Source organism: Condylura cristata, unplaced genomic scaffold, assembly GCF_000260355.1.
Source record: "Condylura cristata isolate star-nosed mole 26May11 unplaced genomic scaffold, ConCri1.0 scaffold00025, whole genome shotgun sequence".
NCBI lineage: Eukaryota > Metazoa > Chordata > Mammalia > Eulipotyphla > Talpidae > Condylura > Condylura cristata.
The window spans coordinates 24,732,405-24,758,083 of NW_004567126.1; the positions used below are offsets into that span (position 1 = coordinate 24,732,405).

At 50.7% G+C, this 25,679-nt stretch overlaps 2 protein-coding genes across 8 annotated transcripts in view; one reads left to right on the top strand and one right to left on the bottom strand.

The window, feature by feature from the left end:
* The window catches only part of PPP2R1B (protein phosphatase 2, regulatory subunit A, beta), a 44,195-nt gene extending 33,377 nt beyond the window's left edge, over window positions 1-10,818 (top strand). Inside the window, exons 16-17 of one of the 6 annotated variants that reach the window (XM_012729588.1) lie at window positions 7,186-7,266; window positions 8,187-10,818. In XM_012729588.1, the coding sequence (XP_012585042.1) occupies window positions 7,186-7,266; window positions 8,187-8,279 (174 nt within the window). In that variant the 3' untranslated portion in view covers window positions 8,280-10,818. Of the gene's footprint in view, window positions 1-7,165 lie in introns of all 6 variants that reach the window. The other 5 variants (XM_012729590.1, XM_012729592.1, XM_012729587.1 and 2 more) reach the window with 5 other exon arrangements.
* SIK2 (salt-inducible kinase 2) overlaps window positions 10,712-25,679 on the bottom strand; it is a 93,518-nt gene continuing 78,550 nt past the window's right edge. The window contains exons 8-15 of one of the 2 annotated variants that reach the window (XM_004689277.2): window positions 24,183-24,335; window positions 20,915-21,079; window positions 14,769-14,997; window positions 14,059-14,343; window positions 13,750-13,913; window positions 12,939-13,049; window positions 12,134-12,225; window positions 10,712-11,454 (exon numbers count right to left, since the gene is read on the bottom strand). In XM_004689277.2, the coding sequence (XP_004689334.1) occupies window positions 10,854-11,454; window positions 12,134-12,225; window positions 12,939-13,049; window positions 13,750-13,913; window positions 14,059-14,343; window positions 14,769-14,997; window positions 20,915-21,079; window positions 24,183-24,335 (1,800 nt within the window). In that variant the 3' untranslated portion in view covers window positions 10,712-10,853. Of the gene's footprint in view, window positions 11,455-11,770; window positions 12,226-12,938; window positions 13,083-13,749; window positions 13,914-14,058; window positions 14,344-14,768; window positions 14,998-20,914; window positions 21,080-24,182; window positions 24,336-25,679 lie in introns of those variants that run through there. The other variant, XM_012729586.1, reaches the window with a different exon arrangement.

Sequence of the window (25,679 nt, forward strand, 5' to 3'; positions counted from 1 at the left end):
CAGCTGGTTCTGGTTCTGGTGGCCTCGGCCATTCCTAGGTGGCCACCTGGAGTTGGGAGTGGGGAGGAGACAGTGCTCGTAGAGGCAGCCCAGGCCCTTCGCAGTGCCCGAGGCACCAGCCCTTCGCACCTTTATGTCTCATGGAACTTGGCTTCAGGGAGGACATCTTGGCCAGATCCAGAACAGTTATGTAATTGTAGGCCTAAACCATAGGCTTTCCTGGGAAAGAGGTTTTCCTACAAATTCAGGATTGGTAGGCCATGATACCAAGTTTGCCCCCAACATGATTGTGGGCCGTGAGGGGAGCCCCTCCCAGTGGACTTGAGCTTGGCTGGCCTTCGTGACCGCCAGTTGCAGAAACTGTTAGCTGCCGTCCTCAAGCCTCAGTAGCCACCTGCGCCCCACGCAGCACTGGGGCCCCAGCCTTCGTGGGAATGGGAGGTGCCCCCAACCTTGTTATGTCTGCTTGGGGGTCTTTTCTCGGAATGGGGAGAGGCCTGGTGATGCTAGGCCCCAGAGGCTGCAGTTCACTTAACCCAGAAAAATCCCCTCCCGGTGACTCAGGGAACCTTCCCTGCATTTGTTTCAAGGAAAATGACCCGAGGGTGAGATGGAAAGGGAATTGGCTGTTGCCAGGCAGAGCCCTGCCTGTCAGGGGCCAGCGGCCAACTGAGTGATCCAGGAAGTCTTCCAAAGGCAAACCAGAAATTGTTTTTAACCCCTCGCTCACTGTCCATGGCACAGAGCAAGCTCACCCAATTCAGAATGGGGTTGCCATGCGCTCCAGGCTCCAGGGAGCCCTAAGAAAGACCCTGGATTCCTGGCTGCTTCAGACCCTGTGGGAGCCGGGCAGCTCCAGGGTCTGCCTGCCTCTGGGTGCAAGAAAGACCGGTCTCAAGGAGGGAGAGCCACTTCCTGTTGGCGAAGTGACCCTGTGTGCTCCTTCGGAGCCGGGTTCTTGGTGTCTGCAGAGCTGTCTGTTCTGGAGGTCACATGTACCCTGTGAGGACCTGTCTTGGGGTGTGGGCGCTTTCACACGCTGCCAGCCCTTGTCAGGAGGTTCCCCTGAGTGGGGCCCCTCTCCCAGCCAGAGGACTCCCTCCTGGATGGTCTGCAGGTTGCTCTCTGACAGCAGCAGCTGGCAGGCCTGGGTCAGGCGAGGGTTAACAGATTGTTTATTGAATCACCAAGTAGCTGTCACATGATTTTAATCAAAACACCATTTCCCTGACAACAGTGATGTCAGTCTTGTTATTGCAGGAAGGAGCAGCTGTGAGGGACATTCAGTCTCTGCCGAGTCTAGGTTGGAGGCTAAACTCAAGCGAAGCACTCATAAACGATGGCTGCAGGCCCCAGCCACCCAACTCAGCCTCTGCTCCCCCCATGTCCTGTAGGCTCTGAGCTGCCCGCTCTGCACCTGGGTCTCACTGAGAGCCCGCCTTCTGCAGCCCTTGCTCCTTTGACCCTTGTTTCTACTTCTGATTTTTTCCAGTTTTCCTACTTCCTTTAAAGCCGGGGAGACATTTAGGAGCTCCTGGCCTCTAGCCTCTGCCGTCTGGCACCTGTTTCTCCCCAGGACTGAGCCCGGGCTCACTGCTGCACCATGTGGTGGTTCCTGTGTGTGTGTTTGGGGGGTGTTGCAGCAGCCTTGAAGGTGGTGGGAGGGAGGGAAACTGCGTGGTCTGTCTCCCTCCCAAGGGCAGCTAGCAGCTAGCTGGGTCTGGCACTGCTCTGCCCGTCTCGGGGCAGCTCTGGGAGCCTGGCTGTGGATGTGTGCAGGATAAGAGCCCCTCAGGGCCAACCTGGGGCAGAGGTCAGTTCTCTTGAACCAGGAAAGACTACAAAAGTCCCGAATCCAACCTACCTTAGGAGGACAGCAAAGATCAAAGCTTGGGGCCATGTGACCCCATTCCTGTGGCCCTCTGGCTAGGGGAGCTGGATCCCGAGGGGCACAGGGAGGCTGGTCGTGGCTGGTGACAGGGCCAGTGGGCTCTTCAGTCTCCCGTCTCCTCTCTGCGCCTTCCTACTGGAGTGCTCGGGCCAGGGCTGCTGTCTCTGCAGAAGAGGATCCTCTCCCTACCCAGGCCTTTGACCTAAGACTGGAACTGAAGGGAAAAGGCCTTGAGGGATGTGGATTCTCACAGATGTCCTTATACCTGCTGCTGGATTTTATTCTGAACGTAAACTCCTGGACCAAGAGCATGGTTCTTCACCTGGCACAGGTGCTCAGACTAGGATGTCCCCTGGGACCTGGGAGATGATTTCACAGGCACTGGGTCCCACCTTCCAATCGAGGGTTGGGACAGTTGAGGTAAACAAAAGCCAGACAGGTCGTGGTGACACTGACAGGCCTTCAGGGGAGTGGCTTTTCTGGGGGCTTCCCTGTGAGGGTGCAGTGCCACGCCTGGCTGTGACGCTTGCCAGGCTGCAAGCCTGGGGGGTGTCAGCATTGCGTGCGTACCCAAGTTCTGCTGGGGAATAATGTGCTTTTACACTGACGTGGCCAGGTTTGTGGCAGGGCTGGAGTGGAGCTAGGAGTGTAGAACTCAGGTTTTTTGCCACTCCCAGGCTGTGCCTGGCAGAGGCTGCCTAGTACCACCCTGCCCAGGGGGCGCTTTTGGCTGGGGTGGCTCCTCGGGGAGGTGGGGAACCTGGCCTTACATCCCTGGGCGCCCTCAGTTACCTGCCTGCCCGTTGGCCCTCACTTGACTGACAAAGGGACCCTGCTAAGCATTAGGGCTTCTGGTCACCAGAAGGCAGATCTCTGGGCCCCAGACTGAAGCTGCTGAGGTGAATTTGCCCTTTGCAAAATGTGTGCTTCCTGGAAAGGCCACCGATCGGTCCTCCACCCTTGACTGGTCCTATACCCTTGCAGCACTACCCTGGCCAGCTGGCTCCTGCACCCCATCATTCCCACCTCCTCCCAGGGGAGTGGGGAGGGCGATGGGGTCAGAAACAAAGCTGCCTGCTGGGGAGAGTGACTCACTTCTCCCCTTGTGAGGCCAAATCCCCAGTGTCTCATTTCTTTTGGGCCTAGCTTTTCTTAGCTGTTGCCCAAGCAGCTGCAGGGGAGTCTGCTCCCCATGGTGTGCTGTCCTTTCCCCCCCTTTGGGCTCCCGGCTCGCTGGCTCAGCCTGGACCTGTTTTGCCTGGCCTGCAGCCTTTCAGCCTAGTTGTGAGTCGGCTGAGTGGGGAGGAGGTGGCAGAGCCTGGGGACTTCCACGGGGCTCTGTGCCTCGGGTTGTGGGCACTTCCTCCCCGAGACAATGGTTGCTGGCACAGCCCCCACCCTGTCTGGTCTGACTCGCAGGTTGACGAGCTGTGGTCACGCTCCACAGCTGGCAGGGGCAGATAGTGGCACACATCTGAAGGGAGGGGTGCATGCCTTCCTGGGCCCCACGCTCCTGTCGCAGGGTGCAGCACACAGTGCGAGCCAAGCATCGTGCTCGGCCCTCCAGGCCGCCCAGCGCCCACCATTCTGAGCTGCCACTGGCCGGGGCTAGTGTGGAGAGCACAGCACTAGCTTGCCAGCCCCCAGGCCACAGCGGCCCCTGGCCGCCAGGGTTTAGTGCTCACTGTGCAGAGCTTCCCGCCAGGTCCTGTGGCTGTAGGTAGAGTGGCGCACCCCACATTGGTACCTACCATCGGAGCCATGGGGCAGGCTCAGCAGAGAGGGGCCTGGCAGGAGCTGTCACCACAAAGCCAGAGGGACACAGATGAGGCCGGAAGTGGAGGTCCTCAAAGTTGGGGTCCAACTGTGCATGGGCCTCAAGGGCCCAGAGACCGACTCCTCCCCTGAAGTGGTGTGTCCTGAGTTGTGGGTGCATGTCTGCTGCTTGGAGGGACCAAAGCTTTCCTCATGTCGGGGGTCAGTGAAACCTCAATGTAAAGGCCAGTTGGGTAGCAAGGAGCAGCCCCGTCATGGGGAACAGAGCCTTGGGGCCCTGATTCTGCCCACCTGGCAGAGACCTGGGGGCTGGGGCTCACTCAGGTCTCTTGGGCCTGCTCTGAACCTTTGGCCCTCAAAGGCCACGGAACCGAGGGAAGTTCTGGAGAACGTGGCAGTCTCTGCTGCCTGAGTCTTGGGGTTGTTTTTGGCAACTCAAAATTGATGGAGAAATTTGGTGGGAAATGGGAAAGTTTGCAAAACATCACTACTGAAATGGAGTGCTTTCTTGAAAAAAGAAAAAACAAAAACAATTGAACTCAGTGTTACTGAATTCTTGGGTAGCCAAAAAGGGCAACAGCCATTTGGGGGTGGAACCAACTGTCTGAAAGGGGCTGGGAGATAGTTTATGTGGGCTCAGCTGGGACAGGATCAGTGAAACCAAATCTCAGCTAAACCTGTTGCCAGGAAATAGGATTTAATACTGCCCCGTGCCTCAGCTTCGGCCGAAACAGTCCTGAATATTTAAGAACAGCCCCAAAGCCTCAGCAAATGAGCTTGCCAGTACCCGGAGGCACTGAGCTGGGCTTGTTCAGGGAGCTGTGCATTCTGTGTGTGCGCATGGGGTGAGGGGCGCTCAGGGCTGGTGTCGAAAGCCTTTTGCAGGCCCCAGAGATGTGCCAAGAGTGAGTAGCAGGGCCTCTCTGGTGTTGGAAGGGGTTAAAAATCCCAGGGTTCTCACCACCAGGGCCAGGGAGCTGACCCACATGGCGCAGCAGACCTCTCCTGTCTCGGCTGCTCCCCTCAGCAGTGTTTTCAGTCCATCTGCCAGTTCTGCTCCCCACTGTCTCTGATGAATCCTCTCACCCCCAATACCTCTGGCCTACACCCCAGTTCTCCTATGCATAAATCGATTTTTCCCCGTAAAAAGAAGGAACAATGCCTCGCTGGCTCTGTTCCTACCCCTGGTCCCACCCCGGCCCTAAGCTCACTTGTCCTGTCCTTCTGCTCCTGCTGGGAGACCTGGCCCCACCAGCTCTGTGAAGCAGAAGAGGAGGCTGCGGTTAGCACTGCTTCCGTCAGCGTTCTGTAAGGCTAACGTGTGCTCAGGCGATTTCAGAGCAAGGTATTATTTACCCTGCTGACGTCAATGAGAACATAATCTACTGTCCTTTCTGCAGCCTGAAGTGAGCAGCAGGGCTCAGGGAACACAGCCACCTTCCATTCTTCACACATTTCACCCAAGGCCTAGTGAGGGAAAGGCTCTATCTCCTTCTTCTGACATTCATATCAGCCAGGCACTTAGAAAACAAGTTTTTTATTTGAATTCAAGAGGGTTGGAAACATAAAAACAGTATATTTTCCTTGAAAAAATTACCCCGTTTAAATTACTGTTTGATACAAAGATCATTTATTAAACCACATTTTAGGCAATTTTCTAACATTGAGTGACAGGTTACACTTTGATTTTTTTCCCACATTGGAGCTATTATGATTTGTACTCAAAATACCAAAGCTATTGAGTTCATCAATTTTTCATAGTAATTAAAAAAAGCACACAAAAAATAACTACAATTAGATTAACTTTATCAAAAGTAACTTTCACAGACCAGACATCCAGCAAAGATCACCCTCCTCCCTTCAGAAAAAAGCAAATAATCTTGCCCTTTCTCAAAGTGCAAACATCTCTGTATCATTTTATTTCTTAAATTGCAGTCCCCAAAGAGAAGCAAGCTTTTCTCTGCTTCTCTTCCCTTGAGAGACTTTGTGGAGGCAGGCTTCTGTTACCAGCCACAGTGGGAAGGTATCGCCACTTGCATTTCCTTGATTGAGCGAATTTGCAAATAGGCAACACGTCAGGGCCAGCAGCAAGGCCGTTATCTGTATTTGCTAATGTCCTGTTCTTCCAATCTGGGGTCATATTTTTCCAGGATGTGTTTGTAGTTCTATTTTTACCCACCCGCCTGCTTTTGCTTCTGAAAAGACCAAAGTATTCAACTGAAGTATATTTTTTAACTGTAAAGGTGTCTAGCACTTGGACTTGTTGGGCCTGAGCTGTGAAGAAATGCACCCCCCCTCCCCCCCCAAAGATGCTCCCGGCTGAGCTCTTACTTACTTCTCCAAGCAGTCCCCTTCCCAGGTGTGGAGCCTGTGGCCTGCTGTGTTGGCCCAAGCCCTGACATTAGCCCCCTTGGCAATCCAGAGTAGAGCATCCTCTGTCACACACTGATGTAGGAAACTGCACATTGTGTAGCTTGCAGACACTAGTGTCTTTGATGTGAACCTCAGCTTCTCTAGTTAACAGGACACTGGCCCATCTGTGGGGCCCATGTCCCCCTCAGCCCCTTTCCTGCAGAGCCATCTGGGCGCTGCAGGTGTCACCTGGAGGGCACCATCCCCCAGCCAGGTGGCTGTCCAGTGAGAATAAGGCTGCAGGCCAGTGCCACGTTTACCCAGCACTTCTCTGGATGGGGGCTGGTTCTGTGGCTGTTTGCTCAGGAAAAGAGGCGAAAGGGCACACAGTGAGAGAAAACCCAAGTGTTTGTCCTGGTTCTTCCACTCCCCAGCCTGTGCCTCTGGATGACCAATCAGGACCTCTCCTGCCCCCACCATGAAAAGCGAAGACAGGTCCCGCCCCAGGAATTTAAGAGAACTGCCGTGAGGGTTAGATTACTTGAGGTGGTGCCTGGTGAGTGAATGTAGACACAGGTGGTCGCTCCTTTCAGACAGGAGAGCTTAAGGTTTGGGCAGGAGCCCTCAAAATGGAGGGGCTGAGCCTGGGGGCAATGACTGTCCTCAGTTTATACATCAGCTCCTGGTGGGTCTGCCCAGGGGTTGAAATCACCTCAGCTAAGCTGTGACAGGAGATGGTGGCCAAACAAGGGCAAGAGAGCTTCCAGGAGCAGCCAGCCTGCCTTAGTTGGAGAAAAATGGCAAAACAACATGAGGGGCCCTGGGAGATCACAGACCCCAGGCTAGAGTGCCTGGGAAGGGCAGCCTTGCTGTCCCACACCTTCCAGGGCCACAGCCAGGGTCAGGCAGAGCTGGTCACCAGCCACGTGCAAGGGCGGCTGGTCAGGGAAGATTGCAACACTGACCTGTCGGGGAACAGCCATGGTTTAAAATGCTTTTTCACCCAGTTTAGAAATAGGCAGATGATTCTGCTCTCGTTCTTCACACATCACTCTGAAGATAAGTTCTGTAAAGATTTCCAGAATCAACAAAGTGATCAAAGCTCTCTGCCTGTGCAGTGACTCCAACTTACTACCTGTTCTCCAGTTTTTACCTTTGATGTCTAGGCACAAAGAAACCGAGCGGCTCGGGTGGCTTCCAAGGAGGCAGTAGAGGCAGCCCAGTTTAGGGGTTCGGATGCAGCCAAGGTCAGCCCTGGCATGGACTGCCATTGTTCACTGGGACCAGTGTTGATAAGGAGGAGTGTGGGGTTATGTGGAGGGGTTTCCCTTATGCCCCTGGGGAACCTAGGTGTGATGGCAGGGGTAGGCCATGTATTCGAGAAGGGGGGGCCGGGGAAGGCTGACACCCTAACATTTAAGAACCTGGGCTTGACTAGACATGGGGAGACCCTGAAAAGGAAGCCTCTCACTCGTCATGTGCATATGCTCAGGCTGCCTGGCCTCACCAGAGGCTGATCCGGTCCCACGAGCCCTGACCTGCTCGGAGAAGCTGCTGGTGCCAGCAGTCAACTCTCACATGGAGAGGCCTCGGTCTCCCATATCTAACAGCTTTTGTTCTCTGAGCACCCCCACCCCCCACACCTCTTTGGGTAGTGGTGAGAGCTGGGGCAGAGCCGGAGAGGCTAGTGCCACAGATCCTTTCCCTTCGGGGCCTTTAGCTGGCAGGTGGCAGCACTATCCCTCTGCTGGGGCACTCAGGTGGACGTGGGTCCTGACCAGTCTCCTGCCAGTCTCATCTAACCTAACGCTAACCCACGTGGAGTTCTTAATTTCTGAGGAAGAAAGGGCCACTGCTTTTGTGTCCTGGGAGAGAAAGTACAGAAAGGAAGGGCTTTTGTTCATTTCAGAACTAACAGCATTCTATACGCCTGTCTGGGCCTGCTCAGGGGGCCCCACATGTTTCCCATTAAATGGAGAGTGGAGGGTGGTTGTGCAGAGAAACTTCTGTCCCCTTCTCTGCTCCCAAGGGAACCAGCAGGCAGTGTGGGCCTGGGGGGAGGGCGGGCTGAGGCGGTGGCTATGGATGGCTTGTGTTGCTCACCAGGAACTTTAAATGTGCCACCACCCTCTGTCACCTGTGATAATGTGCTCTATTTGCCTTACAGGGACCAGCATATCAGTTTCATGTAAATACTAAAGACACACTTGCCCAACTGGAAACTGCAGAACTAGTGCATTTTTCCCAAAGCAGAGACTAATACCCCGGATTAAAAATGAACATTAAAAAATAAAGTACCACACATATTGCACTTTTTGTCAAATGAAATTTTTACCTCATGGTCATCTCACCAAAGTCTCTTCAGAGGAGCCTGGTTTACAAGATAATAAAGCTAATGATTATTATACAGTAGTGTACACACTGCTAATGTGAAACAGACTGGAAAGAAAGTCATAATTTCAAAGTAGCCTCTCAAACAGGGCGCTAGGCCTTAGTGTTTCGTTAGTATTGGGGAAGAGAAGACTCTCTAGGTGGGACAGAGAGGCAGCGGTGGAGGAAACCCCTGACTGACAGACAGAGCTGGCCTGAGCTGGCCTCGCTACTGACGCTTCAGTTAACACCGATGGCTGTGGAATTTGACTCTTGCTTGAAAATAAAAAGGAAATGCAAACCAGCGCTTACGACTCAGGCACAGCCCAGCAGTCCTGCTGTCCCAGCCCGGCCCTGCGCCTATCAGCCCAGCGGACCTGGAGCTTCCCACTTCCCAGCTTGGGGTCCTGTGTCCTTCAGCAGCCTCCCCATGCCTAACTGTCCGGCCTGCCTAACTGTCCGGCCGTAGCTCCTAGTTTTCTGGGCGAAGGGCGCATGATCTTTCAGGAGGGCAGGCACGTATGTCTGTCTGTCACGGTGCCATTCGACACGCTGAAATGAGTGGCCAGCACTTTCAACCTGGAAGGCATCTTAATTTCATGAGTATTATAGCTCTTCTCTAATCCGGGAAACATCCTCCTTCATCCTAAACAAATCAGCCCTGTTTTCCGTGGGCTTATTTTGCAAAGACTTAAAACAGATTAGAGATCTTAATGAAAGGATCTCTTGATAATGTTATTTCATGAAATCATTCATTTTAAGCATGAGGAGGAACAAGCAACCCACCGAAGGAACATCATTCATCCTGAATTCTCACTGCGTGTGTTAAATCACAAACGCTGGCAGTCCCCTACCCCACCCTTGCTGACACCCAGTGCCCAAGGCCACCCGGAGCCAGCAGCAAGGGCTGCTCAGGCTACCAGCTGGGGGCTGGGTGGCCAGGGCCGCAGCAGGCCTGCCATGCTTTTCCTCGCCTGCCTGGACACTCACTACAGAGAGGAAAGGCAACTGAAGGTGTTTCTAGATGCAGCATCAGTGCAGTAGCTCTCTTCTTGTGCTTTAAGGAAGATGCTTTGTGCTTAACACATTCATCTGCTGTTTGAAAAGCCATTCATAGGACAGAGTGATCGCCTGTGAATAATACTGAATTTGTAACACTTGGATATCCCTGTTCGAATGACAGATTACACGTTACTTCTAGGTGTACAGTTGACTAGCTGTAACATCTATATTTTACTTACTTTGATGAATGAGTTGTAAGGGCTTTGTCTTACCCTCGTAATATCACCTGTTGGGCAGATGAGCTGCTTAAATGGTTAACACATCTGTGGCTTTTTGCATATTGCTATAATACTTGAACATTTCACTGCAAGTCAAAACTTCAAGGAAATTAAGAATGCGACTCCCACATGGTGGAAAACAAACTCCGGAGTGACTTTGGATCTAGCATTGACATACATGGGCAACTTGGTGTCTACAGAGAAGAAAGAATTAAAGCATGATCGGGGGAAGGCACAGCACTACCACTTCACATGGGAGAGAAAAGTTCATTTTTCTTGCCCTTAAAATTTCTAAGCCCTATATGAAACTGTCCAAATATACAAAGCTGAAGAAACTACTAGCAACATATAGTGTAAAGTCAAAGTAGTTATTACATTTAAAAAGAGACACTCGGTCCTCCAGAGACCAACTGTCCCAAACCACAAGTCTCCACAAAGGCCGCAGGAAGAGCCTGTCTCCCCGGCTCAGGGCTGGTGCCTCGGCCGTGTCTCCCCAGTTGCCACCGTGGCTGGTGGTTTCTTGCCAGCTGATCCCACAGGCGGCCTCTCACACGCTGGCCCCGTGGCCCAGGGCACCTTCCAGAGAGGTGTGTCGTATGCTGCCACTCTCGGGGTCAGCCCCAGCTGTCGCTAGGGACCCCCGAAACACAGCTCACACGCCACTGCTTTGCAGTGGTCTTGGGGACAGCTCGCACCAGCAGCTTAGAACTTAAGGTTCAGTGACTAAGTACAACTTTCCTTTATATCCCGTGCTTCAAATTTCAGTATGTATTCTTGGCTTGCCTTAAAGTAACACACTGTTGCTTGGTTTCAGTGAAAGATGTATTGCCTTTTTTTGCCCACACAGAATGGCACGTATTTCCTCTTTCACAAGGTTCCCCGCAGAATGAACTGGTGCAGTTCTCTTAAGGCCCAGGTCTGGGTATCTTCTGCTAAACACATTTGTCGGTGCGTCCCACAGAGCTTGAACCATCCGACCTAAGTGCGTGACCTTCAGCCTACAACTATGTTCCAGCACTTGCCATGGAAAACTGTGGTGGGGCCCGCTGATTCCAGTTGGGCGACTTGACTTTTCCCCATGAGTGAGAGGGCAGGAGGAAAATAAGCTTCAAATGTGTAAGGGTGGAACAGAAACAGAAATGCATTCTTCCTTCCCTTGACCTGCCTCCCTTTCTGGGCTGAGGTTAATTCACCAGGACATAGCCACTGTGCTGCGGGTCCACAGCGTCCAGCATTTCACAATCAAAGAGTCCAGGGAACTCGGACAGGGTGAGAGGGTCGTAGCTGGAGGGGGCCTCCTGCAGTCCTGAGCTCCGGGGGCAGTCGGGCGCCGCCCCTGCGCCCGGCTGGGCCCCCTCCATGGGAAACTGACAGGGAGTGGAATAGTCTGGCTCGGGAGAGGCAGCGCCCGGCAGCTCGCAAGTCTGGTAAGGGAACTGCAGGGGTGTGGGGGCAGCCGGCTGCCTTGGCGGCGGGGGCGGCGGTGGCGGGGGCGGCGGCGGCTGCAGGTGAGGGGGCAGAGGGGGCGCCCGGGGGCCGGGCGAGGTGGGCAGGGGCTGCAGCTGCATCTCCTGGTACTGGCGGAGGAAAGGGCTGAACTGCATCTGCTCCGAGGTGGGCTCCAGGACGGGGCTCAGGGTCGGGGGCAGACCGAAGGGCGGCGGCTGCTGTGCTGTGGGGGGCGTCTCCTGGGGGGGCAGCTGTTGGCTCTCCGCTATCTGCATCTGATTAAAATATGCCTGCAGTTGAGACTGTTTCTGGAGGAAGAGTCGCTTCTGCTGGAGTCTAAATTGGCAATACCAAAAGAAAGAATTTTAAATCTCGGCGATGGCAGCCCCGTATCAGTCACTGGCTTCGGTCCTGCCGCTTCTCTTTTTCCCACGGCAGGAAAAAAGCGGGGTAGGAACCCGTCGTGTCTGGTTTCTTAAACCTAACCCTTTGTTTTGCTCCCCAATTCTGACTGATCCCTGAGTGTTCCAGTGAACACAGATTCATTTTTCTCTTAAAACTCAGTTTCCTCCCTACGAGGCGAAAGGCTGATTTGCCAGCTAGTGGACTCCAAGGGTTGGAGGGCCTGTTGGACGGTGGGTAGGGTCATTCTACCTTGGCCAAGCTGCTCCTGCCAGTGCGGCCGGGGGCATGGGCAGCTGCCAGGGAGGGTGGAAGCCTCTGCAGCTTACCCCACTTAAATAACTGCATTAGGTCCCAGATTCTGAAAGCTAGGTCTCTTCGTAACCCCGAGGGACGCCAGGAGGAAAGGAAAACAGCACATTTTAGGGCTGCTTTTCCCTGACAGGCTCACAGCCCACGGACACAGGAATATCCAATCGACGACATCTTGAAGACTGGCTCACACATCAAACCTATTTTCCTCGGAAAGGCAAACACCAGGGAAGGACACACTGGCATGCTGAGAAGTCTCCCCAAAGGGAAATGACTTCTTTGGCGAAAGACTGTCTCTCACCTGTGCTCCTGCAGTTGCTGTTCAAGGCTCCGTGGTGGTTCTTTACAGTAAAGCTGACAGGTGTTCTGGGCTTTTGACAGGAGGCTGGGCTTCTGGAAGGAAGAACAAACAGCGCAAGTGTGACCGTGTGTTGTCATTGAAGGTGCCGTCACCAGTTCGGCCTGGAGGATGAAGTCAAGGGTGTCCTGCAGCACCCACGGGGAAAGGAAGGCTGACGGGCACTCAGGGGAGCCCGGGGTGTGTGTGGGGGGGGAAGGGGGCAGGCTGGGCCAGCAGGCCCAGGCCGTTCCAGCTCTGACAACTACTTGAGTTTCCCACTCCTGAAAGTCCTATGGGGTTGGAAGGTTTATGGAGACGAAACAATGAGACGAGATGGGTCAGATCAGGAGAATAAAGGCTGCAGTACCTGCTGAATGAACCAATGACTCACCCTTTATGGGATCTATGTTGCCTCATTTTAAAGATTTTCAGACACCGATGCAGAGAGCTAATATTAACATCCTGCAGGCTTGAGCCTTCCCTTCCACACGTTATTCATTCAGAGGCAGAATGTCAGAAGTGGCAGGTTCCCCTTTTCCTACCATTCGGGTGTTATCCTTTCCTGAGGGCTGGGGACAATCCCTGCCCACTGCCAGCACAGCGCATCAGACATGCGCATTTGAACATGTCTCTGGAAGCTGCAAGTGCAGTCTAACCTCCCTGCCTATGAGGGCTCTACCCTGCAGAGAGTAGTGGAGCAGGTTTCCACAGCGCTGAGAGGCTGCTGGACAGTGAAGTGAGCGGAGCAACAGGGCGGGGATCCCACCTGGAGTCTGTGCTGCAGGTACTGGGCTTCCAGGCTCTGCCGCTGGGAGAGCTGCGGGTGCACGCTGTTGGGGAGAGCAGACACGCTCTTCTGCTGCTGAGAGACTTCCTCCTGAGGACCAAGGGGTGCAACACTTTCAGTTCTCTATGTGGGAAAAAGTTTCAATTCTTAGTTTAAGCACCCTGGCAAAAGTCCAAGAGGAACCCAACTCTGGAAGACACAGTACTCACAGCTTTTATATAACTCGCAGGCCAAGCATTAATCAGAAAGTTTATACACGCATTGTCGGTAGGAAACAATTAGTACAGGAGCAAAGACGCCTGTCATCAGGAGGCCTCAGTACCTCATGGCACTGAAAACAGGCTCAGAATAAAATATACCAGGTAACCAGCAATATTTTTTTGGGTATTTTTAGCATAAACATTCCATGTAAAACATTTAATGAAGTGATAGCACATAAAAGTAGTTGTGACAAGCTTCTCCTTTGAGTGAGGTCTTTCTTCTTCATTTTTATGTATGTGCACTGGGAGAGGGGGTCGAAGAGAGATTATGAGGTAAATCTGCCCTGGGGCCCAAACACTCCAGGAGCATGTGCAGGCCTCCGAGAGGTGCTGGTGGCCTGGGGCCATCACGGACAGGGTAGCCGCCTGCAGTAGGCGGTGCCCACTCGGAAAGCTCTCAGGATGACTTTCCAAAAGAACCTGTTGGTTCCAGGACTGCAGGGAAGGCCTCTCTGTGACATGAGGTATCTGCCGACACAGTCACACCTCATTCTCGTGAAGCCTCCAAGGGAAGGGCCCGGAGCACCCACCTGAGGGCAACTGCTGGCGAGGTCCTGGAGCTGCGAGGCAGCTGACGCCACGCTAGGGTCGGCCTCTGGGCCTATTTGTTCGTAGAGCAGCTGCACTTTGTTCAGCTCTAGGATTCCTTTGGTTCTCGCCAGATTCTGAAGATGTTGTCTAAATGCTACAATGCCTGAAAGAGAGTTCAAACGCCCACGGATTTTTAAATAAAGCAGAAGACCTTTCAGTGACCACAGGTGTGAAACCAACATGGCCACCAACCCTTTCACATCCACAGTACATGAGGCTTGAAAGCTGATGAGAGAGCAGGGAGTCACCTTGGGTGAGGGAGGTATCTGACGCGCGGCGGCCTTCTCGGAAGCTCACAGGTGACCTGTTGTGGGCCTCCCGCTTCTGGGCGCTCAGAGCCTGCATGGCTGGGTTGGCAGGTCTCAGGTTTACGAAGGGAGACGCCATGCGGGGTGAGGGCTGGTTGGCTAGCATGATGTCCTTGAGGGAAGGGTTGTCCTCCAGAAAGTTCAGGTCCCTCTGAACAGACCCCATATCATACTCAGAGTCCACACTGTCAAGTGAGGGGTTGTCACTCATGGAGAAAACTTTCCCTTTAAGAGGAAACAAAACAGATTAGGTCAACAGCAAATAACATCTTTGCACCTTCCACACAAAGCATGGCCAGGTTGAGTCTGCACAGCTACGGTGTCCTTCATCTCCACCCACACATCCTTTCAGATCCTCTTCACATGTCAATTTAATCAGCTTTGAATTTTACTGGGGAAAATGCTCCAGAACCTGCACCCACGGATCTCTGCTACTCCTGAGTGCCGGAGGCCCTGGGGGATCACAGAGCACTCAGGACACTCCTGGAGTTAGGGGGAGCGCATCAGAGTGCTTCATTGTAACCGCTGCCGCTGCAGAACGTGGCTGACCCTAGTGTCTGCCCAGTGTGGCCACGGTGTCCTGACCATGTCTTGGAGACGGGCGTGTGCTGACGGCAGGAGACTCAGCCTGGAGCTTTCCGATGTCATACCTGAGCCAGGGAGCACAACCAGCTGGTTGGTCACTTCGGACAGCGTGTGCCGGCGCTGCCCACTGCGTGTGGCCTGGAAGGCATCAAAGGCTTGACTGGGGTCTTCCTCAGCCTCTCCTTCTGTCTCCAGCCCTTCATCGATGGAGGTCTCCATCATGTTGCTGGGCAGGGACTGGCAACCTTTCCTCGCCAGGACAGGAGGCACCGGGTCCAGCAGACAGCCGTTGACCTACATTCCGAACAACAGGAACTGTCAGGGCATGCTTTGCTGAGGCAGTAGGCAGTTCCACCCAGGGGAAAGAGACAACTCTTGTGGCAAATCAGAAATTCAATAAAATACTAAAAGTGCATATATTTGCTAAAGGTAATTTGTAGATTAGAAGTTAAGGCAAGTCAGCCGCAGCCTCAGCGACAGAAGCCCATTGGCACCCGGGGGCTCCACCTCCCAGGTGTCTGTGAGTCATCATTATGACAAGACACCATTATTTAAGTGGCTTCTAGGTGAACAGGGGTAGAAAGCAGGTTCAGGCCTATAATATACTACTGCTTTTTAAATAAAGGAAACAAAATGGGGAACACGGGGAAGGTCGATTCAAAAAAAAAAAAAAAAAATATTGTGCCTAAGAAAAAAAGTAGGCAAGAGCATTCTGCTAGTTTTCTTTTTAAAAGATTTTTATTTAGGCCCTCCCTGGTGGCGCAGCGGGTTAAAGCACAGCACTGAGAAGCTAAAGCCACTTCTGCATGAGTTCGATTCCCGCCTGCCCCGGAGGTGACCACATGGTGTGGCAGACCTCTCCTGACCCGCCCGCTGCTCCCCTCAGCAGTGTACTTCATCGATCTGCCTGTTCTGCTCCCCACTCTGTCTCTGGTGAAGCCTCTCGCTGCCCCTGAGTTTCTGGACTGTACCTCAGTTCTGTATGCACAAATAAATAAATCTTTAAAAAATATATTTTTATTTATTTGTGCATACAGAATGGTATACAGGCCAGAGATGCAGGGGAAGTAAGAGGATTCACCAGAGACAGAGTGGGGAGCAAAACAGGCCGTTGACTGTGTACACTGCTGAGGGGAGCAGCGAGGAGACAGGGGTCTGCTGCGCCCTGTGGGTCACTTTCCTGGCCAGTGATCGAGCTCATGCTGGAGTGGCTGCAGCCAGCCTCATAGTGCTGCGTTTCAACCTGCTGCGCCAGAGGAGGGCCCTTCCTGATTTCCTACCACAAAACATACTGGAAGGTTCTAGACATACTTTTATGTTGGTAATTTCAGTACCTGCCCATTTGATTTAGTCTTTAATTGGTTCTATGTGCCTGAGGAATGGAAAAAAGAATTCTTTAAAGACAGACTGATACCACAAAAAGGATTTGGAAAAAAAATTCAAATGGCAAACAGCCAAAGGCTTCCATTATAGAATAACAAATGACTCACAGGCCCCACATTCCAGCAGAGGTTAATGAGCACCAGTGCACTGAAATGTCTCTCCTCCAGCAACACACTCTGCCGCAGGGGGATGAGCACAGAACAGCTCCCGGCCAGGGCCCAGCCCTGCTTGGCAGTTGCCAGGCTAACCTCCGCGTGGCAGGCATAACAGCAGAGGGGAGTTGTGGCTGCGAGTCTGTCTGACAGGTAAAAGCCCCAATGAGGAGGCAATTATTTACCTCATTACCTTAACTATTCCCCCGTGGAAATCACTGCGTTTTCTCCTATGAATAGCTGCTCAGGAGCAGCCAGTCAGGAGACCTCAGTTCTAGGCGGTACTTTCACCTGGAAGACGCTGGGTAGAGCTATTGTTTCCTTTGGAAGCGGCGCGGCTCATGTGTGCGAGAGGTGACGTGGGTCAGCCGTGTGCCAGACACAGGAAACTTTCCTCTTATGGCAACCACGCTGAAGGCACAGCAGGCCCTTTATTTGGAGAGGGAGAGGGTGACTCAGACCCTTGTCTGCCTGGGGGTGGGGACAGTTCGTCCCTAAAACTGTTGGGGGGTGGGGAGCGCTGCAGCCACTACTTGGATCAGGCGGCCCTGCCTTTAGGAGTTTACAGTGCAGAGTGGCCACCTAAAAGGGACAGTGGCAAGTGTTTCTCCCCAGACAAGGCTCCCTCGCCCTGACGCACCAGAACAACTTCCGCCTGCCCAGCCATCTGCACTCCCCTTGGCCTTCCCAGGTAAACATTCCCATTTGGCTGTTTGGAACTTACACTCATCCCTCTGGCTTCCTTGACTGTAACTGATAGAATGCCTTAAGATTAGCCAAGGATGATTTAGAAATGAATAAGGAAAGCAACAGAGAAAAGACTGTTGTTAAATAATTATCTGCTAAGCATCTTTATACCTACAGCCTATGGCACAATCTTACCAGGTTTCTTGCAGGTTAGCCTCCAAGAAGGTTCTTTTCCTCCTTAACAGAAAAGCCACCTTTTCCTGAGTACCTAAAAAACCTCAGTAGCTGCAAATTTACACTTTTTCTTAAATTGTCTGCTCATAAATGTATCCCCTTATTTAAAGTACAAGCAGAATTATGTCTTTTAACTTGTGTCTTAACACACTGTATAGAAATGAAAAATGATGCAAAAAATATACAAAATAAAAAAATTTAAAAAATGTTTGCTGATTTCAATTTCATCCTGGGACAGGCAGAAAACAACAATCTGGCTTTTAAGATGATGTTCAATGATTAAATCAGAAAGGCTGTGCGGTTAATAGGTGTGAATCGCCTTCAGTGTTAAGTCCATTTCCTGAAACAGGTGATAATCATGCCACCCATGCCTGCCAACTTACTGCCCTGGGGCTTGATAAAACAGGAGTCTAAATTCAGCAGTAGGATTTTGTGAGCAAAATACTGAGCTGATTTATGTAGGTTGCTAGAATTAAGATCTTTTGCTCTAGGAAATAATGTAGACTAAAAGTAAATTACAGGACTTAAGTGCTACAAGGGCGAACACACACAGTTTTTGTCTTCCCTTAAAGCTCTAATGGGTAACACCCCCAAACCCACCACAGACACAGATTCTGGCACAGGAGGTTGGCAGATTTCTATACACAGAGTCACTCTAAATTCACACGTGGAAGCTGCAACCCCAAGAGTGGGTGTGTTTACAGATGGGGCCTTGATGTAAGTGCAGCAGGTGATGCCACAGGGGATCCTGATCCACCCGGACTGTGTTCTTACGAAGAGGAAGCTCTCTCACGGAGAACAGAGGAGAGGCCACGAGCCACGGAGGTGGGCCTGCTCCAAGGCAGGAGGAGCCCTCCCAGAAGCTTCGCTGCTCAGACCCTTGATCTTGGGCTTTTAAGCCTCCAGAGAAGCTTGAGAAAACAAATCTCGACTGTGTAGGTTATGCAGTCCGTAGTATTTTGTTTAACTTGTACTCCACGTGCCCAATAAGTTTACTGTGTATTTGAAGAGGTGCAATAGGCTCGAACCTCAGCTCCACCTCTCACTAGCTCTTGTCACCCACCTGTGTTATTTAGTCCAAGAAAACATGTCAAAGCAACGTCAGAAGTGAAGTGTAGAGTCTCCTTTTCTAACCTCTCCTAAGGAGTCTGATACATATGTATAACCTTTTCAGGCCCTCTCCTACCCCCTCTATAATAAAAATTTTAAAAAAAGGACACGGGCCACCTCCACCTCACTCGCTTTTTCAGTTTAGCCTCCTGGTTCCCTTCCCCTGCTGCTATCCAGCGATGAAGGTGGTAGCTTGGAAAATCTTTTTTTATTACCTCTCATAAAATGTTGAAAGTGACTGAAATGTGTGTGTGTTTAAAAAATTCATTATTCCCAAGGAACCCTCCAAAGAGAAGACTGGCCAGCAGGCTCAGTGCCTGGGCCCCACACGGTCATGTCCCAAACAGGTGCTAGTTTGACCCCAACCCCAACTTAGCATGTAGGCTCCCTGAGGGATTCAGCATGGGAGCGCTTCTGTAGGGAAGGGGCGGGGAGGTCTCTGGGGGCCTGCTGCCTGCTACTGAGTAGAAGTGACTAGCCACTGAGCCGTACCGCTCCCTGGGCTGTCGCACAGAGACAACCCACGGCGCTGGCTATGGCACACGGCACAGCACCAGCAGCAAAGGAGAGCTGGTGTTCATTTCTGTGGATAATTTGGTGTGGTCCCCACAGAAAGAGGCTCTTGGGCGAAAGAGGGACAGGCGATTTTGCTGACATCACTGAAATGGTCTACAAATAGACTGGCGGCGTCTAGGGCCTGGCTAGATGCCGGGGTGGCACTGCCAGCGTGGGTGGCCGGTTCCAGCGTGGCACTGCTCCTCCTCCAAATGCAAATACACCATCTAGCTACTGTCTGTATCTTTCACAAAATCATTCATTTCCTGTCTGTTTCCTAGTTACGGTAACAATCACAAGCTTTAAAAATAGCTTGCCCTATATAATACAGCAGACAGGGCCCAATCTGTGTTTTGGGCCTGATGCCCTCCCAGACAAGTTTTAGCAGACTGCATTTTAATTTTTTGAAAGGAATTAGATCTTAAAAGTAAATGAATTATGTTGTCCCAATTTGTGTCTAGATTTCTGGGTGAGGACGTAGTAGCAGTTTATAAGGTTGCAGAACATGCTGGTAGCAGAGGAAACAGACTGTGCTCAGGGGCCTGGGCACTAACCCCTCTCGGCCAGCAACTCGGCTCAACACCTGCGTGGGCAGCCTGGCACCCAGCGGCCCCAGTCATGTTCTCGCTAAACCCGCAACTAACTTCTGGTCAGCTCTGCCTCTGCCTCTGCCTCTTGGGTCTCATAGTGTCATTCACCCTCCCAGCCATCCGGGCTCAAAATACTGCTGTCACTGTGAACTTCGCTAGGATGCTGACCCTCGGTCCAGTCTGCCTGCACCACTGTACTGGAGCACCTTCTCCCAGCGTCAAAGACACTGCTAGCTCAGGCCGTCACGGACACCTGCCGTCCCCTCACCTCCCTGGTCTCTGTCCTCTGTCCCCATGTGGGCGATGTGCTCTTCCAGACTAATTTCTGACTCTCAAGATGGAAGACAGAGCTTCCTTGATCAAAGCTCTTCCAACCTCAGAGCAGGACATTTAGAAAAATCACTGCATTGTACTGAAAGATGTTCCCAGGCTGGGAGTCCCAGAGCCGAGAAAAATGTCCAGAACTCCTCGGCTGGCCATTCAAAGCTAACCCATTTGTGTTTCCTCTGTACAATGCTTCTTCCTCCTCCCCTGTAGACGCAGTGAGCTGCTGCTCGACTCAGACCGGATCCTACCCAAGGCCGGCCGGGCTCAGCGGTCCCCACCTCAGCCTGGTTTCCTGCCATCTCGCTCTGTCTGCCTCTTAGTTCCCACCTCTCACTTTCCCGCTGGAGCCAGTTACAAGCAGTGGCCTGCGCCTGCCTTGGAGCTCTGTGGCTGACAGCTCTTTAAGCTATTTTACCAGTGTCTCCTGCCCGGTCCAGTGCCTTTAGTTCCCGGCACTGTCTCTCTGCTAGACCATGAACTGAGAGCAGAACTCATGTCTGACTCATCTCTGTCATTACCTAGAAGTTAAAAGCCTAGGAAACTGGTATTCATTCGCTATAATCTTCCCAGAACCTCACACTCATTAATCCTCACAAAGGTCTCATTTTATACAAAACTGAGGTTCACAGAAGCTGGTCATCTTGCCCAAGTTCTCGAGGCAGTAAAGAACACAGACTCCAAGACCTGTGTCCTCAGATGACACATGTCATGAAGATGATGCTCTGTACGTCACGTGACGCTAAGTGTCTAAAACACACATAAGAAGCCAGGTGACTGTCCATTAAATGAGAGTGGTCGCATTTTCCACATGCTGAAACTTTAACTTTTCACATTTCCCCAGAATAAACTTTTCTCCTTCAAGCACATTCAAACCAGACCAAAAAAGACATTTAAATGATCAAAAAGATGTCGTCATGTTTAGCTGCAGCGCACACGAAAGGGGCGATACGAACAGCTTAGCACAACAGTCGTATTTTGTGGGCGGAATTACAATTTGTTTTCAAAAAATATTCCCGAAGTCATGAGGGGATCTAGACACTTGGAGGAGGAAAGGGGCCACTGTTTACAAGCTAACGCTGTTGACGACGTGCAGAAATGAGAAAGTTCAACAGAGCCACAGTGCAACACGAACTGAAAGCCCCAAGCCAACCTCGCTGCCTCGCGCCCACTTACCTTGGGAGTGTCCACACACTCTTCCTCCATAAACGCCGCTTCTGCCTGGCAGCCGGCCGCTGAAAATGAAAAGGCCTCCACGTTGGACGCTTGTGGGAGGAGGGCAGAGCGCATCACACGCACGTTCGGGGAATGCATGGTCACCGGGAGCCCCACCGTCTGCGCCTGGAACACGGCAAGGACAGTTAGGCAAGATTAAAAAAAAATTATACTCGAAAAATACACAAAATTCTTGGAAGAAAAGAATTCTGCCTGGTGCGATAAAAGGACAGCCGTTTGTCAGAAACTCTAGAAAAGAACTGACAAAGCACATATATAGCGCAGCTGTCGGGGTGCGGCAGCCTCAGCAACCTGATCCTGAGACGGGTTTACAGAACTCCATTCCTCCCCATGGCAAGATCCTTACGTTTCATACAGATCACGGCAAAAGGTTTTCAATTCAACAAACATACGTTATCTGTTTTCTTAATGACATTACTCTAGAAAAACTTAAAGTAGAGAACAGTCCCGGTTTCCAGGAGCTCAAAACGGAACCAGGGAACAATGTACACCCACAACTACCCCTAAAACATAAAATGTAGGAATAAAAGCCAGCTGCAAGGCAGGGGATGAGGGCACCAGGACCAGGGCACGTGTGAAGAGGAAGAAGGTGGGGGACGTCTCAGCACAACAAACTTTCTGGGAAAAAAATCATTTAAAGAAAGAATTAAAAATTCCTTCCTGATAGTTGGCAAGCATTGATTTCAAAGAGGAATCTTGGGTAATCCGTTCCTCCCACCTCCTCAAAGTAGCAGACTAACTTATTAACAGGACACTGCAAGCCCCTGCAGGAACAAATCCTCGTGCGGGCTCTGAAAGGCAGCGATGGCCTGTGTTTTTTATGCTTCAGTCACTCTGAGGGATACAGAATGGGGAGCTTTCAGTTCCAACAAATGGGAAGAAACATAATGGCATGATTCTAGCTTCTTTCCCATGATGTGAGCTTCCTTCCTGGCCCCACCGTTTACTAACTGTGGGGACTTCACCAGGCTACCGACCATCTCTCTGGGTCTTATTTCTGTAAAAAGGGTGAAATACCTACTTCACAGTGAAGTTCACATTGAGGGAGTTTAAGTTCTTCAACTCAGTAATATTAATTCTTCCTTTCCCCTTCTTTCCAAAGTTTTTAAAATAATCACAGGCACATTTTAATGTACGAATTAGACTGCATGATGAATGCAGAGTTTTGTTTTCAGACGCCTTCTAATGATCTAGTTAAAATGTGTCAGGTTGATGGTTTTCAAGGATGAGGGCAATGCATTACAAACATCTCTCTCACATACACACAATAATCTGAATACATTCAGATTATACTTTATAATGGGTATATTCTGATATCAACATCCTTAGACATGTAGTATGTGATAAAGAATAAAAGATACACTGTAAACTATTCTGAGCACCACAAAGAAACAGCTTTTCATATATGATCATTCCTCAGAGGTTTACATCTTAGGTCACTTTAGAGGCCAAACAACTTTCTTTCCCTTTCAAGCAGAATCATTTAAATTAAAACTTTTTTAGCACCATGTCATAAAGTGAAAATTTCTAATGTAGTTTATTTGTAACATTCTTCTTACCCTTGTTAGGTTTTCAATCAAATGATAAAACTGAACTTTGATTTCTGTTTCTCAAATTTACTAACTGCTTCTGCTATAGGAAAGGAAATTACTAGGGCAAAGCATCACTGAAGATACTGCTCTGGCGAGTCAACACGACAGCGACATGCTTCTCTCCTCGGTCCCTGCCTCTTTTCACATGGTACATTGTGCTGTGCCAGATGAGGGGGAACACACATTTCAGGGCAACTTTCACACCCACCCTGGACTAAGTCAGCTTACTGTGAACTTGGGAAGGACAGAGGAATGACATACTTTTGGTAACAATCACTTCATAAGAAGTAAGATGATAGGTGCTGGGATCTGCTTTTCAGGATTCTTGCAATCACTGAGGACATTAAAGAAGTCTTTGGAACGAGGTTGTTGTAAATACACACACAGCGCGCTGGGTGCTGCAGTGCTGACTGAGGAGAAGTTGCTGGAACGGAGAGACGGCTGACGAACACCCTGAGGGAGCAGATAGGCCGCTTTGCTTCAGGATTGGTCACAGTGCTCCTGTCTAACCGTGACGAAATTTCAGACCATATGTTTATTAGCTCGAGTCTCTTTTTCTGACTGTACTTCCCAACTATTAAAATGAAAACACTGTTTACTCGTGTGTGAAACTCTTTTCCGTTCCAATAGGAACACTGTTAAGAGCTGCCTCTCTGACGCACTAAGTGCCAACAGTCCACTTCTGACACAGTCCTAATACTTCTTGCCCCTTCCAACACTTTAGTTCAAGCCTTTAGTACCTCTTGTCTCGACAACTGTAATAATCTCTTCACTGTTCTGCCCAAATTTCTTCTCTTCCCTATCAATCTATCACTCTCGACGTTACAGATTAATTAGCTTAAAGCATGGATATTACGTCCCTTTTCTGCTTCACAGTCTGCAGCGGTTCCTCATTATTTCCTGAATTGGAAGTGAATTCTCTACCTTGGCGTTCACAGCCCTTCACCACAGACTTCAACTTACCACTCCAACTTTCTCATTTCCCTACACTTCAATTCAAGCGGATTACTTTTAACAGGCCCCCACATGCCCACTTGAGCGCCTGCACTCAAGCTGACTCCCGCCTCTCCCTCACCACGCCCACACCTGTGAGGATCTTTCTAAATGCCTCTCCCTCTCAGGCTCCCCATCAGCCATACCTGTTGCCCTTAGTCCTCCTAGAGCACTTATCTTTCTCTATCATGATTAACAATTATTTCTGATGATGTTATCTTATTTTCCTTCTATATAGTCATGTCTTTGAGGGCAGTAACTGTGTTTTCTATTTCCTACCCCCCAGCGTGCTGAATAATGAAAGCCTGCGCACGGTAAATCTGCAATAACAACTTGTTAAATGAAAGTCAATGTACGGGCGAGCTACACTGATTCTTATGAGAATTCACATGAGAGAATAAAATAATGAAAAATCTCTTCAAAGAATGTTTTGAAATAAAGTTAATCCTTAAAACAGGAAGGTCCTAAGGCATTTGAGAATCTATGAAATGACAGAGGCAGAACTTTGTAGAAAAACAGAGTAGAGGATGAAATCCTAACCCTTTGTACCACAAGATGAAAAATGTGTCAAACATGTGAAAAGGCACATGCATGGATGAGACTATTGGCTAATGGGGCGTTACCTTGGCAACTGTTTGTTCAGCTACGGTGCTCGGCCTGCGCTGGCGGGCGTCGAGTCTCTGCTCCACAGGAAAGCTGCTCCTATGTGATTTCAGGCGCTCCACCAACAAGAAATAAATGGCAGCAAAGTGGTTATAGCTCTTGTTCTCTAAAGACTGAAAGAGAGAACAAGTGCCGAAGGCAGAGAACCGTAAGAATCAATCCAAACATCTACACCTTTCTAAAAAAAAAAAAAAAAAGGGAAGAAGTCACGTGTTCTGAAAACAAAGGAAGTGTGTGCTCAAAATGAATTCGAATGGACAACAGACGCTGCCGGCCCCCAGCAAGATTCACATAAACTGTGATACCTCTCAGACTTGGCCTTTCACCTGAACAGGACCCATTCACTGCACCCAGAGTAAGGGCCATCACTGTTTCACACAGACACTCCCCAATGGGGCCGGGCAGTCCCATCTCATCGCGGTAACTATGGTGTAAGGTCACTTAGCAACCTCAGCCCAGAGGATCTGAGTCCACAGCTTGAGCAAAAGTCCAAACCATTGAAAACTTTGAATGAATGATTAGTCACTGGGGAACTTTCTGGTGATTATTTTGGGCTGGAGAATGGTACTTGGATGCTAGATGGAGAGACACTGTGTCTCCATGCTTAGGTAATTTTTTCCTCTTGTTTTTGTAGTCCCACCCTCTTGAATCTTTGAAAATAAGCTGCTTCCCAACTTTGCACATTCCTGCTTGGCCAGCTTTCCCAGACGCTCGTGGAACAGAGGAGCTGCTCCTCCGGCTTCTCATCCCATCTGACATTCTGCACATGCACCGCTGGGGGCCCCTGGCAAAAGGCACAAGCTGGGATTCCACAGGTGCAGCTCCCGCTGGGCCCCCCTCCCGGACGCGGGCAGACACGGCCTCGGCCCACAAGGAGCGAAGCAGGAAGGCCGGCTCGGTTTCACTTATGGCCATGATGAAGGAAGAGGCAGCACAAGTTTCAAGTTTGGTTTTCACAGTAAACAGGAGGGCATTTTTATCCTTTTTGATTATGCTTCCTCCTTAAAAACACTGTTTGTTTTTACAGTGTGGAGGTATTAAAAATATGTATATGTTGTGCACATGCTAAAGATTACAGGGCAGGGGAAAAAAAGCCAAGAGGAATTTCCCAGGTTCGTGACCTCAGCTCTATGACCCATAATCCTTCCAAATCAGGAATCCACCTGTTTTTGCCTTCTCAGTTTCTCCAGTTCATGAGCTAAATCCCCCAGCTTTCCTAAACCCAACGCCTCTGTTCTTGCTTCCTGCCCAGTCTCGGCCTGTCCTGTGTCTGCACATTTATGTTCCATAAAACTAGTTTATGACCCACATAAAACTTTATGTTCACCTTGGAAGAAACTTTCTCTTTGTTTTGGTTAAGCTCTCATCTTTGCTTTTCTCAGTCTTCCCTTCCTGAATCTTTAAGCGGTGGGACAAAGGGAGGACAGTACGCATCAACTCAAAGCCAACATAATTGG